The sequence below is a fragment of the Symsagittifera roscoffensis genome, chromosome 1, assembly GCF_963678635.1.
Source record: "Symsagittifera roscoffensis chromosome 1, txSymRosc1.1, whole genome shotgun sequence".
NCBI lineage: Eukaryota > Metazoa > Xenacoelomorpha > Acoela > Convolutidae > Symsagittifera > Symsagittifera roscoffensis.
The window spans coordinates 4,434,767-4,450,113 of NC_087062.1; the positions used below are offsets into that span (position 1 = coordinate 4,434,767).

Below are 15,347 nucleotides of genomic sequence, written 5' to 3' on the forward strand. Positions count from 1 at the left end.
CTTTGCCGATTCTGTACACCAAGCACAACTTGAACGATATCAAGGACATCTAAAACTAGACGAAAAATACCCATACAACGGCGCACACGGAAGAGTAATTTATGACATACACGATAAACACTGGACACCACATATAGGAATAAGTGACCCCTCAAACTGCAAAGCAGACACAAAAAATAAAGGATATCAAGAAATAATGTTTTTCGATTGGAAAATACAACTCAAAAAAGTACAACTCACACGAGATTTATCTGATAACACAATGATCTATCAAGGAATTAGTTCACCTTGCAAAAATGATCAAAGTTATTGTGAACCTACAACAAGGACCCAAGCAACAATTGTTTGGCTTCTGAAGATACATGCACAACATTCCAAGTAGCAAAAATACACGCTCGAATGATAAAACTTCATGAAAAATATTTTATAGAATCATTTCCATACGAACAAGTAAATCCATCCCGAAAACAAAGTAATGATTTTCGAAATATTCATGATATAGAAAATAAATTAACACGTTTCCAAATATATCAAGTAACAGAAATTGCATGCAAATACAGAAATCCACTTTATAAGACACAATATTCTGAAATACTAGTCGAATACGAAAAAGGTTTCGACATGACCACTGGAAAAATAAAATTTGACCCTTATGTCACAAGTCACCCTATAAATGAAGGAACATCACACATCCCAGTTAACTTTCAAAAAAGCGCAGGTCAACCTGGTGGAAAACTAAAACCACATAACAGTAAAAGCACACGTTTACAAGAACTATCACTAATGAATAACACCTATTTCGGTAACATTCATTACGATATTCACTTAGATATGAAGTTAGACTACACAATTAGTCGAATTTTTCAAGAAATGTCACTCTCCGAATTAGAAACACTACATCAACTATGCGAATTGGAAAGGACACAAATCTTACAATCACTCGCACGAGCAGTACTAAAAATACCCTACGCAGGATACTTATTATCAGGAAACAGATAAAATTTTCTAGACTACGAAGGAAATATTTTATGGTTTTATACTTGTATCAAAAAAGTATCACCACTATATGTTTTTGAAGACAAACGTTGTTATAAAAGAATCCCTATATTCTATAAAAATAAAGTACATTTTGTTGACACTTATTCAAGATGAACATATTTTTGGGATACCGCAGTCCCATGTGGATCAAAAAATAGCCACAATGTAGTACAATTGAATCCTGTTGAAGATAAATACTATCTCCTTACACCATACCCTACATTAATGAAATCACTCAAAAAATTTTTACCCGAAAGCATCAGATCTATTGCTCGTAATCCAAATATTGAATTACCATCATTTGGAATATATTCTAAATCAGATATCCAACATCAATTTAGAACACAACAGTTTCAGGAATTATTAACACAAATGGACACAATACAAAGACAATCAATTGACCAGAGTTTAAGAAAACTTGCCGAAACTGCAGGATTTGCAGACATTTATACACAAGATTATAGCGGATTTTTTAAAGTCATTAAAGACTACATATATTTAAACGGTGAAAACCACAGACCACAAGATATTTCACCTATAAATATTTTCAGTTTTGTCACTTTAAAGAACGAAATTCTAGCTTTTCTAGGATGGCCCTATTACATCTTAGAAAAATTAACTATCTTATACGCCATATTATATTTTATAGGATTTTTTTTTCACACTCTTAAAAGGAATCTATAACACACACAAGTAAACAGACAAGCAAGTGTAGCACGTATACTATTTTCAAGATTTTTTGGAATTTTTTCATCCTCAATGAACAAAATACTTCTAGATGCACAAATAAAAGAATATAACACGAAAATATCCACAAGACAAAACACTTACGACGAAAAACACAATAAGATAGAGATAACACCTAACGAACCACAGTTGCCACCCCTACCACAAAATCATTCATTATAATTAGTTCCCCGTAGTTTCCGAAACCTAGCAATCACAAATAATCCAAATTCTAGACCAAATATAACACAAAGCCCCATCCAACATATAATGACACATCATTCACAAAATGATAATACAAACGAACAAATTATAGAACAACCCCACACCACCACTTTTCAGTCTCAACATAATCATTTTTTAAGCCCACGATGAGCCGAAAACTTGGATCCCTTCATCGCTCAAATTCCCACCCAGCCAACCTCCAAACTCAAATCCCAATAATCCCACTTTTAGTTTTCCCACCACCTGATTTTCCGATTATTAATATATCATCAAGCACGAATTCCGATACTAACTCAGATATTTCAGTTCTATACTCTATCTCACAATTTAATAACCCTAATGTAGAAACCCCTGACGAATTTGCAGACTCCGAACCATCTCCCTCAAATTATACTCAGACCAACTCCTCAGTTTTTTCAAAACCCCCTTTTCTTTCAATCCCATCAAATCATCCACTCCCATCCATTTCTACTCCTTCTTATGCTTCCCAAGTGACCCCAACCTATTCTCCACTTCATTCCGACAGATCATATAATAATTCCCCTGATACCCCCCAAATTTCCCAGGAGCTCGATAAATTTATTACCTTACAACAACACTTATTACACCCTAACACCCTCACAGTACATCAACTGTCATCCACAATAACATCCTCAAATCCACCTACTCCTACACCCTCCTCAGTTTACACTCCATCATTAACACAATCATCCACATCCACCGAAACACCTAGTAGCACTCACCGATTTTATCGCACTTTATACGAAAATTCCCAAATCACCCATTCCCGACCAAACCCGGAACAGCCCGCGAATATATTAATCACCCGCAACATACCAACACGAAAATTTTCTGGCAATCAACATTAAACACATCTAACGATACTAACGACACACGCAGTTTTGTAGATGAACATGTTTTAATGCCAACACTTCATTGGACAGCTTATTATAATTTTACTAACCCCCTTTGCCTATTACTAACTAATACTCATGACAGCATAGAAAAGAACAAAGATATAATATATAGACTCACCACATCACTAACACCTCGACAATTTACTTACGTTGGATATAAAAAGTTACTAAAAACATTCACTGCACCCCGAGCTAACGAATTTGCAATAAAATATTACGATCATAATATCATCCGACCTAATCAAGACCAATTTTTAGATGAGGACCACTTTGCAAACCCGCAACTAACAGAAAAATTTTTCTTCAAAACATCATACGTATTCACAATTATTATTTTTGATAGAAAAAATGATCACATTATTTCAAAACCACTAGCTGATATTCAAGCATACGAGAGCTTCTATGACAAATTTCAGTTATTTTCACTAAACTTTCATTTTCTTTCACCACAGGAGCGCGATTTGCACTGTTCCCACAATATTATGTTACGCACTAAACAAACCCACACATATACATAGTATCGTTTTATACAAAATCATTTTGATTTGCATACCCCATCAAGACAACCTCACCATAGTTTTCAGTTTCTTAACTCAAAGTACACGTCAACATTTTTCCTTAATTTTATATATTGCATCAAAGATACTAACTTCCACGGCATCCTCCGCAACTATGACCCAGTTACCCAAATGTATATATTCTGTCCCATCACGAAGACCTACAATGCCGAAGAATCCAGACCCTTCCTTATCCCGCATGAATTTATCCAGCCTATTGAAATACCCATGTTAGAATTCATTCACAAAACTAAATATAATCATAAAATATATAATCTCATTCAAAACACACCTTACGAGTTTGCAGTAGGCACCGAAGAACTAAACACCTTTAAAGCACTTCAATTGCTTTGGCCACTGCTACAAACTAAAAACATCATACGCATACAAGCCAAATTACTAACAACATCAGATATGATACACGACATCTTCCCCCACGGCTTTTTCCCAGATGATTAAAAGGTAAGTATAATTTAAAATACTCTTCACTAATAAATTCAAATTAGTACTAACCATTTTCTATCAATGTTTGATTTATATTTCTAGTCTTCACACCACGATCATCTACAAAACAGAAAATAAACATAAAAATACAAACTTGTTAAATTCTCCTAAATTCGTTAATGTTTTGCACTAAATAATGTAGTAAAATTCATACCAAATGTAGTAATTTTATTTATAAATTATTTCCCCATGAAATAGTAAACTTAATTACGATGAAAATTTATAATTTTCAAATTTCCCCAAAACGCAGTAAAATTAAACTTCTACGCAAAAATTGATAAAATGATAAAGCAGTACTAACTTTTTCAATATCTTCATTCACTCGCACAAGAATTCTATCCAAACTCGCACAGCTCGCCCACGAAGAATTGTTTAAATAATGATTTTAAGTTTCAAGTTTTTACACTCAACAACTCTAACACACGATAAAAAATTTCAAACTTTCCTTTAACCCGGTTGGAAAGGAATTATACACTAAACCAAACTAACCAGCGCAGCTTAATAAACACCACAAATCATAAAAATAACAGCATGACTAACTAAGAAAAGAAAACCAATGGTACCCAAACCGGATTAACCCAGTTTAAAACTGGATAATTTATTCTTTTGAAGACTATTATAAAGTCTAAGAAAGAAATAATAAAACACAAAAAAGTCGCAAGACAAACACAAACCAAAAACAATTTGATTTTTGAAAAAAGGACACAACCAGAGTAACATAAGAAAGACCAACATAAACCCAACATAAAACGTTATCACATAACAGGACCTCTCAAAGAAACAGCATGAAATCATACTCCCACTCCTAGCCTAACCCACCAGAGAGGATGTCTTGAGCATGCTCTATAGCCGGCCTAACCCACCGCGCTACATTCACGCTTTGTGACCACACTTCTATTTTTAATAAGAGGTACTCAAGTCTGAGTAACTCTTCAAAATAACCGAACTAAAACAAAACGCTTTTATGAAAACGGCTAACTAAATTCATGATCAAAAAATTGAATTAACATAATTTTATAAAATGTAAATCATACTTTGCAGTATATAGATCATACACAACAACAAAGACGAACATCCAAAGACTAGATGATCCCATCACGCTCGAACAAGAGAATGGCTAAACAAAACCGACATGCCGTCCACAATTACAACTCAAAGGATTTAGAGTACAACTTGACTTCGCAGAAAAGGACTTCATTGAACTAGAACAATGACCACCTCGATGTTCAAGTAAACGTACAGAACCGAGTTACAAGGCATCCCTTCCAAACACGATCTTCACGCCATTCCCAGACGAGGTTGCACACAAAACAAGTTCTCTACATAATACTTCTTTAGAGCCCGTGTTTCTCAAAGTTTTGTCTTCTTTCAAATAAAACGTGAAGATCAGCTTTTTTTTCAAGGAAATTGATTTTGAACTCTTTTTTGAAATTTAAAAGAGGAAAAACGTGGTGTAGAGTTTCGAGGACTCTTGAACTCCCCTCCCCCTTTAAATGCTACAGTTAAATCATTGAAAAAAGCACCTCTGCTGGACTTAAATGTTCAAGTTTTGAGCGTGATTGTCGTTCGTAGAGCTCAGCTGCAGTTTCCGATTTCAATTCTGCTGGCCAGTTTTTCCAGTCTGAATACAATGTAAAAATAATCGGTAATGAGCCAATGAACAACAAAAAGAAAAATTGAAGTCTCAATTGATTCATTTTTATCAAACTCAACATATAAGTTAGTTTTAACTTCGAATAGTTAACTGAGCTGAATAATAGCACTCGAAAAAATACTTTCTTGCAAGATTTAAAATAAGCTATAGAGTTGTAAGATTAATTTCAAGTGACTGAATTTTTCGAGCGTCAGTACTCGTGCGCAGTTCATTGTATGAAGTTAAAACTATCTTAATTGGAACCTGATCTAAACTAAATTTTTTAATTGGATAAGTTGGATATTTTACCACTGTAAAATATTTAATATTAACCAATCATAATCCATCTAACTAACAACCCACTTGTTTGTAAGTGCTGAAATTACTTGTAATTTCAGCAACAGAGAGATTTGAATTTAACTTAGAACTTAGTTGCCTCTCCAAGAGAACTTCAGCAGTTGCAATAAGCCAGTATACTCTAAATCTATTAGTGTGGAAGGGAAGCAGAGACTAGTTAAAACTACCTGAGACTAGTAGATATAAGAGTAAGATTAGGATCGGTATTAGACTAAGAAGTTGCACGAATCTATCCGGCCGAAAATAAGATAGCGTGACGAGCAGACGGTGTACCCTATCCGAAATTACTCTATGAGTTAACCACATCGGTCATAACTCATTTGGTGCGACCACAAGTCTCGAATAAGACCTTAACAGCTTAGAATTAACCAAATATAGATGAGAATTTAGACAAAACATTTTCAAAATGTTACACGATAATATCTTAATTGAAATGTCTCTACGACTCAATAGATCAGAGCCGATATTCCGAACAATACTAGAACTACCCGGTATTGGAAGAAGACCTCGGACAAGAGACGATATACGACTACGTAGAAACTTACCATTTAGTTTTATGGTTGTACGGCAAAAGCCAACACAAAATTTTATATTTAGAATCTTATAAGCAATGAATTTAGTTTTTCATTTGTAAACATAAAATTTTGAAGTAAATCCTCATGACCATTTCAGGCGCTAAACAAAATTATTAATGTACAATAACGATTGATAAAAAGATCTCAGATTTTTTCCCCAATTTCTGCAGTATTATATAAAACATATTTGAAAAATTTTTATTGAAAAATAAAATAAAAACTAGTAGCATGACAATAAGTAGTTAGTAATCATAAATCATCTTGTTGTTCCAGCTTCATCACCTAAACATAACAGCAATCATAAGCTCACTAATATTATTGAAAAACTAAATCTTTTTATTAAATAAATTTAAACCATTTTAAACTTAAATTCACTTAACTTAAAAATCAGATCATCAAGGCTTATCCTTGGATCTTTATTGATTTTCTATTGAATAAATTTAAAACCTGATCATCAATGCCTATCTTTGGATCAAAATGAATAATTTTGTTCTCCCCCACCCACTTAGCAAGTGTCTCTGGAAATAAAAAAAGGAAAAACCATCAAGTAAGATATCAATTAACCGGTTTATAGAAGCAACTATAGCGTCACATGTGTGCACTTACCTCGTCTAAACTGAAAATTTTGACGGCAATCTACTGGAGCAGATCAACTGGTACGAGTTCTTCAGAATACGACTGGCTACAATCCGCATTTATGCCCTATTCAGAAAAAAACTAACTTTAATACATTATTGTTTGGTAATGCCAAAACCTTAATAGAAAGGTATGAAACCAATTTTTCTAAGTATGAACATCTAATCTGTAAAATAGTTTGTAAATAGAAAAACCGAAAGATATGGCAACCCAAAAACTTTTATTTTGGATCGTGAAAGAGTTTTATTGTTTTATTTTGGATCGTTATATAGACAAAGAGCAAAGTGCAGGGTATTCTACATTCAGCTGCATTTTGTACGGTAATTACTGCTCAACTGCGAGTTCAACGAATAGAAAGAAGATTTATTTTCTTGACTCGACTCAGCAACTTGACTCGACTAAGTAGTTCAAATCTACCAGCAGGTTTGCAGATGGAATGGAGAAAGGCTGCCTGCTGCACGATCTTGAGAATGCTACACTGAAAAAATTTTACGCAGTACCTACAAAACTACTCAAGTCAAAAACTGGGGCTTAACGCCTGAACAGTGCGTCACAAAATCACCAAGAGACAAAGCAACAACAATCTGAAGCCAGATCCAATCAATTAAACTGGAATTCAAAGCAAAACTACGACAGATTTTTGGGTGAAGAAACAAAAACACCAGCAATAACATGCCCAATAGATAAAAGCAATACCGCATTTACGTGAATCAACGTTGAGAACTGGCAAAAGAGCAAAAACTGTGCACCAAGTGCTTATGCCAACATAGGTTTAGTGATTGCCCATCGATCGGCATTGTTCACCAAAAACTGGGCAGTTAGACATCATCTATTTCTACTCATCGACACAAAAGATAATCAGTAGTTTCAAACTAGACTGCTACGCCATACTCGACAGTTGCAGCAGCTGATCATTTGTTCTAACCAAAACAGCCGAAACACTTACGTGCACTCCAATGCCACAATTGCAGTTTAGCATAAAAGACAAATGGTCTTCTCTCTTGGCAGCTAGAAAAGGACCAAATAACGCAATCAAACTTATCTTCACTCTACTGTCAGTTTTTTCAATGAAAGCACTTATCAGGAAAAGGACCTATTGGTACCCCTTACGCCGTCAAAAATCTACTAGATCGGACAAACACTGGTCCGCTGAACAAGAAACTGAATATATGACCGACGAAAATCCTTATGTGACTGATTTCAAAGAAACTAATGAACAAGAAGACGCTAATCTCAGGGAAGTAGTGAAAAAATTGGAAATATGATAGTCAAGCTTTGCACGACAATAAAGTCGGTGCTGCACTCTTTGAACGAAATAAAATCCTTTTTTTTCTGGAACAAAGCATTGAATACATATATATAAAAATCAAAAGCATTGAAAAATATAACAAATCGAATCTACCGTAGAAACGTGAGGTTAAAAAGCCCAACCACTATCAGGTAGCAGAATTCTGTACAATCATTAAAAAGACAGTTAAAAAGGAACCAAAAACGTAAAGAACAAAAAACCACAACACAAAATATTGAAACTAACCATATAAAGCCCGTGACTTCTCAATTCTAGTAGCCGAACTGAGATTGGAATATCGCTCATCAGCTGGTAACCAATCCAAACAAATCCTGGAATTTGCGTAGGGTGGTTAACGCTTCCTCGAATTGCAAATGAGTCTTGTTGAGCTCATGCTCTAAAACTGGACCAGCTTTACTGAACAGCTTATTTGATCTTCTGATACGAAAAAATTTTGTGGCCACTAAGACTGACATTGAGGGCATGTTTACGCAAAAAGGCAAAAAATTGATTAATCAAAATGAGCCTCGCTTTCTTTGAGCCACAAAAACTAGCATGAGGCGATACCATTACCCTCTATTTATCTTATGTCAAACACTCAACACCTTGATTACGCTTCATCAAAAAACTGCCCATTAGTGCATAACCAAGACCAATTCTACTCATTTAATGCATGAAAAGTTTTACATTGACAATTTTGTTCATCAGTAGAACAATAGAAAGTAAAAGCTCTAGTAGACCAGTAAAATCTTTTCAAAGACAAGCGTGACGTCAACTACTCCATAGATGGCGCTAAAAACTCTGATGATGTCACAGTGTGTCCAGTCCTAGGCGTCAAAAATGATATTCGATTTGATGCGAAATTTGTCAAAACAACAATCAGGCAAATACTTTCAAAACGACTAAGTTCCAAAAAGTCATCTCTACGGCAACAACGGTTTTCGATCCCTAAAAAATCCTTACTTGTTATAAGACTCAAAAATCTTCTGCAAAACCCGTGGCAGTTTTATATTTTCTGGGATGAATCCGTGGCCAATGACTACGTTTCAAAAATCGAAAATGGGCCGAGCAACCGAAACCATGCCAGCCTCTGACACTTCCGCGCCAACTTAGACAAAAACTGTCACCTGGTGACACAATACAGCTTCTTGTAACTGCGACGCAACGCAACGTGTATAAGCTTCCAGATTGCAGGCGACTCTGGCAAACACTCTTCACTGAACCAATTGCTTTTCAAGACTGGAATTATATGCTGCTCTTATGATCACACGCCCGAGCAAACTCGCTACTGATTGACTCCCGCAAGTTTGCCGATGGAACCCAAATCTGCTCACTATTGGAAGCTTTACTTTTCATCGACACTTTGAAACTTTTTGGAAGATATGGAATAGGAAAAATTTCTTCTCCGTCGTCAATCCCAATCAAAAACTTGACGCAAGAAAACAAACTGTTAGCTTGGTCATCATGAAAGCGCATGGACGCTGTATGCATCATAGCACTGAGTACTGATGCTATGGAAAAAAATACAATTGCCTATTCACCCAATTTGCTGCACCTGCTTTTTACTAAGAAACCCCGTACAATTTTACCAGAGACAACTGCATGACTGCAAAATGATGCTTCAGTGCCCGCAGACGCACCACAAAGGTGGTAACTTCCAAGTGCAATAGCGATAAATTTTGTCGGAGCCGTAACCAACTACGCTCTGAAGCATTCTACTTCATAGCAACCGTGCTAAATGAACAGCAACCATTAGACAACCTCGAGTAGCACCTTAATTCGCCTTCTGACTTCGTTTTCTTTGCATATGGGACCGACTTTTTCAATAATAAAATGAGTTTTTTTTTCTAAACTTCGGTTCCGATTGACTGCCTAGCATCTTTTCGCTACCCTTGGTTCCGAATCAGAGGCAGTACTCAATTCGCGTCCCTTCCACTGATGCTTAACTTTCTGTTGGCAAGTCTTATTGTCTACTCCATTGCCAAAGGCGTCATTTATTCACCTAAAGGCAAAATGAAATGAAACATTGCTGTATTCTTCATAAGGAAACCTATTTTTTTTAAACCAATTGTTCAAAACATGAATTTGACTTGTGAACCAAACAAACAATTTGAACTTTAGATCAGCAGGGTCTTGAATATCCAATAATTCTGAGGTTTGTCTAACCTATTTTCAAAGATTTTCAAATCAATGAGCCTCTTGCTACCAGTTTTTCTGGACTGATTCAAAAAACGTCGAAACGAAGAATTTAGCTTTCGAAGAATAAAAATTCCAACCGAGACTCAAAAAACTTCAAGCTGTTTTTTTTGGTCATAAAAGTGAAACTGGTCTGTTTCAGTTCTCCATCAGTTCTGGATGTCAAACTTGCAAAATTTCTGCAATATATTGGAGCGAATTAATTACATCTCTCACCAAAAAACCGTGCCGTTTTCTCAAAAAAAAAACTCTGACATCATCTCTGATTTACAGCAAACAGAGGTGCGCGGATATAAGCCTTTGTTGATAATCAACCCAGGTTGATCTCCGTGTATAAACAATTTTTATCGTAACGTTTCGTGCGAAGCAAGAACAATTTGGTTTTTAACATAAAATTGTTTTGTTTGAAAGAGTTTGAAAAGTCGAGGAGTGTTCTATTTTTTTAAGTTGCAACATATCTGGTGTACGCAAACCACAAATTTTTTAATTACCAAAAAAAGAAAACAAAAAACATGGTTTGTTAGCTCATAGCGTAATGCAGATTGAGTTTTCAATACAAAAAAAATCAAAAAATGTTAACACGTTTTTCAATAATCTGAACCTATAATATTTTCCAAAATAGTTTTGTATGTTTGAATTAACCTAAATCTGGCAACACAAACATATCTCAATTTTCAGTTATTCTATAAATTTTTATTAAAAGGAAAATTAATCAACAAAGCTCCGAACGTAATCGGAATCTTCAGGGCTTCGCCCTTATACGAGCAGGTTTGTAACATGGCTTATCTCCAAATGCAGTTTATCTGTCAAATGTTTGCCACTTAATTAATCGGTATCTCAATTGAGAATATTGTTTGTCATTGTGATTTTGATCAAAAATCAGAAAAACAAAAATCAAAAAGGTATTGTTTGGTTATGAAGAAAACGCTAGTCATACAATTTAATACACGAGAAAGTGCTTTTCATTGAAACTTCATCTAACTTTAAAAACGTATGGAGTTTTATGAAATGATATAACAAAAAGACTTTCTTCAAAGTAAAGTGTAATATAACAATTCTTGTTGAGGCCAGTTTTTTTGCAGCAACATTATGGAAATAATAGTTTCCGGATCAAACTTGATATCTGGTTTTTTAAGCAACACAATAATCTAAAGATTTCGTTCCATGTCTTCACACCCAAACTGTAACTGTTTTATCTCCGTAGAACTAACCACCCTATTTCATTATCCGTGTTTATTGTGTCTTACGGTTGAAAATATTTTTGATTAAAAAATTCTTGTGTTTGAATAAGATATTCATGTTTTTTTTGTATGGTGAAAAGGTCTAAAAACAATTTTGAAAAAGTTTCAATCATTTTTTTCTAAATAGGGCAATTCTCTCACCAGAAGGTCATAGGTATAAAGTCAAAAATTATATGTTTTTCTTTGAGAAAAGATGTTTGAACTAAAGCTCGAATGGTTCACGTTTTTAATCGTTATGATGGATTAGTGATTCGACTTTGATTTGTCATTTGCGTCGACCTCTAAATGGAACAACAAATCTAGTCATTCAATTTTTCATTTTAAACACAATCTGCTTTTACTAAAAACAGATCATCTTAAGTTAACAAGTTGATGAATAGTAAAACATTTTGATGTGTTGAATACAAACTGTTAAATAGCATCTTTTTTTTGAACTAACTGCTGCAAAGAACTTTTTAAAGAAAGTTTGGCTCTTTCTCGCCCTAAGAAATTTGTAGTGGGATTTGTACCACCAATCTTCCTTCTCCAGTACAGGCGTGTGAGCCGGTATGGCACAAAACCTCAATATACAAAATAGTCGTAACAACATCAGGTAAGCTTTCTCGTGTAATAACCTCAATTTACATTTTACAATAACTTGTTTTCATTATTGTGTGTGCAGGGGCGGGGGTCTAGGATTTTCTCGAGGGGGGCGGATTTTCAAAAAATTTTTTGAAAGTTTCGTCGACCTTTTTTTTTAGGTTGACCGAATTGATTTTTGAGCTCTCCCTAAGCATGGTTTAGTCCCTTTTTTGGCAACACTTTCTGCGCCGCATGCAAAAATTTGAAAAACAGTCCAAAAAAGGCGTTTTTAGGACTTTTTTGGAAAATTTTAACCAAAAAATTTTTATGCATAATAATTGTTTGATATTAGTTTTTCATCCAGAAATCTTCGATTTGAGTGAAAGTTTGTTCCGAAAATTTATTAAACAGTTTTAAATTTGCATGAAATGTATAAGCAGCTTTTCATTCACTCAATATTTAAAACTGTAGGATAATCAGTTTAAATTTTCTAAGAGTTTACAATGGGAAGAAAATGAAAATGCATTAGTTGTGATCAGTGGCTCCGTAAAAATAAACATTCTGGATGAAAAACTAATATCAGACAATTATTATGCATAAAAAATTGCAATCGAAAAATTGATTTAATTTTTGATTTTTGTTTCTCAAAAACTAAAATGATTGATTTTGAACCTATCAAATTGCAGTATTTTTTGCGGCAACCAAAATAGTTGCAATAATCAGACTTGACTATAATCCAAATATAAGCCAAAATTTTACCGAACTAACGCCATCAAAGAATTCAAAAACTATATCACCAATGGAACCAACTATTTCCGAAAAGTCATTTGCAGAAAAAAGCTTTGCAAAAAAAGCGGAGCTAGTTTCAAAAGTGATTTGATTTGTACAATTTTGCAATGATTTCATATAATTTGGGAAAAAAAAACTATTGCAGTAATCAATTTTCAACTTAAGATAATTGCAATAATTAATTGCAGCCAGAAAAACTACACAGTAACTGATTTTCTGTTGCAATATAACTGCAGTTAATTTTATGAAACCACTGGTTGAGATCGCTAATTTTAAATTTATCCAGAAATTGTTCATGTTTGATACTGAATGGCTAGAAAAGAAATAGAGAGTTTGTACAGAAAACCGAAAAAGTTTTATACAACCATATAAAATTTCTATTTATTGTACAAAATGATTTAGGTAGGATTGTGGTACATAGGAATTCTTCAAACTATACAAATAAATCTAATTTTGCTGATTGCTTGACGTCATTTGAGTTATCAGTTTCTGTTTCTACAAAACGTTATACCTCCTCAGTAAACGTTTTACAGTTTCGTATACTTTTTGTTCGATTTGTTTCCTGTCTGGTTTCACTTTCGTAGCCACCAAGTCTATGACAGATTGCGGTAGTTTTGTCGGCTCTCTGCAGTACATCAGCAAAATGTCTCGGGCATTTTCAAGCTCTCGCAGCCTTTGTTTATGTTTTGAGTCGAATTTTTCAAGAGATTCATCGCGATAATAAAAAGCTCTGAAATTCGAAGTTTTTAACTCAAATAATTTAATTCTGAAGCATTTCCTTACTACATTTTCATCAAGATTTGTGATGTTTTCGACAAATAGCGGAATTTCTAGCAAGCACCAAGCGTCAACTATAATTTCTGCCTTCGTTTCATCGATCGTCTTTTTTTCTTCGTGAAAATGCGGCAGACGAAAGCAAGTGAAACCCAAGTAAATTGAGACGCACAAAGCATGCAAAAGAGATTGATTCAAAAATAAACCAACAATTCCCAATGTAATAATTTGATTCGAGCTTGGAACAGGAATTGTCTGAAAACGGTTAAGTATTGTTTGCAGACGGTTCGGGCTATTTCGGGAAAATCTTTTAAAAAGTTCCAGAATAGGGGAGAATCTTGTTAGATGAACTCGCTTGGAGGCTAACCTGCCTCGGATGTCAATCGGTGGCTCACGTCTCTTCTCCTCGGTCGGTTGGGGGAGTGATAACGATGTTATGTAGACGTTATCTGTGATAGCAAAAATGACACATGCGAGTCTAACAGTGCCTATGAAGGGTCTGTCCAAACTAGCCAGAAACTCAAATATGCTCATTTTAAACAGCTTGGTTTTTAAATTGTTCGCGTAAGATGATGTTTCGATCAGAAATAACTCATTTTGTTTCGTTTGTGTCAGTTTTTCAGGTTTTTTGGGTCGAAGATATGTTAGCACGAAGGAGCTATGGGGATATTTAAGTAGATTTCTCCACGCGGTAATTTTATCATCAGGAAAGTAGTCCCATGGCAAGTCGACAATGATGTGATTTTCTTTTTCTTGTACGTGATGTTTCTCAGAGCACTTTGGATGGAACAAGGCTTGCGTAACTAGTGGATCATTCAAGCAAGTGACGCAAAAGAATACCGGCTGAGGTTTTTCATCCAGCGGTTCAGCGATTCGTTCACACAACGAAAAGCCACATGTGCAAAAAGCTTCAGCATAATTTTTTGTGTGTGTTTTGTCGATAAGAACTTCTGAAAAGCGAGATACTTTTTCAAAGGCAGACAAAACGCTTTTTTGCGACTTCCATTTTTTAGAAAATTTCGGTGGCTCGACAGAAGATGGGCAAAAAGAAGGCTCTTTAGCAGATTCTACAAAAGAGGGTTTCGTAGAAGACTCTTCAAAGGAAGTATCTTTGGATTCTACAAAAGAAGGATCTGTTTCCATTTTGTCCAAATAATGCATTTCGAACTCAAGCCTAGGAAATGGAATCAATTTCATACCCTCCATTTTGGACTGTGACGGCCAAGTGTTCTCATTAAGACAAGGAAGATAAGTCGAAAACATAATGCTGATAATGTTTTTGCTTTGAATGTTTAGGTCACTGCGTTTATCAAGTAAACTTATCAAATTG

The 15,347-nt window shown here is 34.8% G+C and overlaps 1 protein-coding gene across 1 annotated transcript in view; it reads right to left on the reverse strand.

The window, feature by feature from the left end:
* Positions 1-14,551, reverse strand: part of LOC134842201 (uncharacterized) — a 49,097-nt gene extending 34,546 nt beyond the window's left edge. The window contains exons 1-2 of the mRNA XM_063858468.1: positions 14,385-14,551; positions 13,787-13,868 (exon numbers count right to left, since the gene is read on the reverse strand). Coding sequence (XP_063714538.1) covers positions 13,787-13,868; positions 14,385-14,551 — 249 coding nt within the window. The remainder of the gene's footprint in view (positions 1-13,786; positions 13,869-14,384) is intronic.
* Between the last annotated feature and the right edge of the window lie 796 nt (positions 14,552-15,347).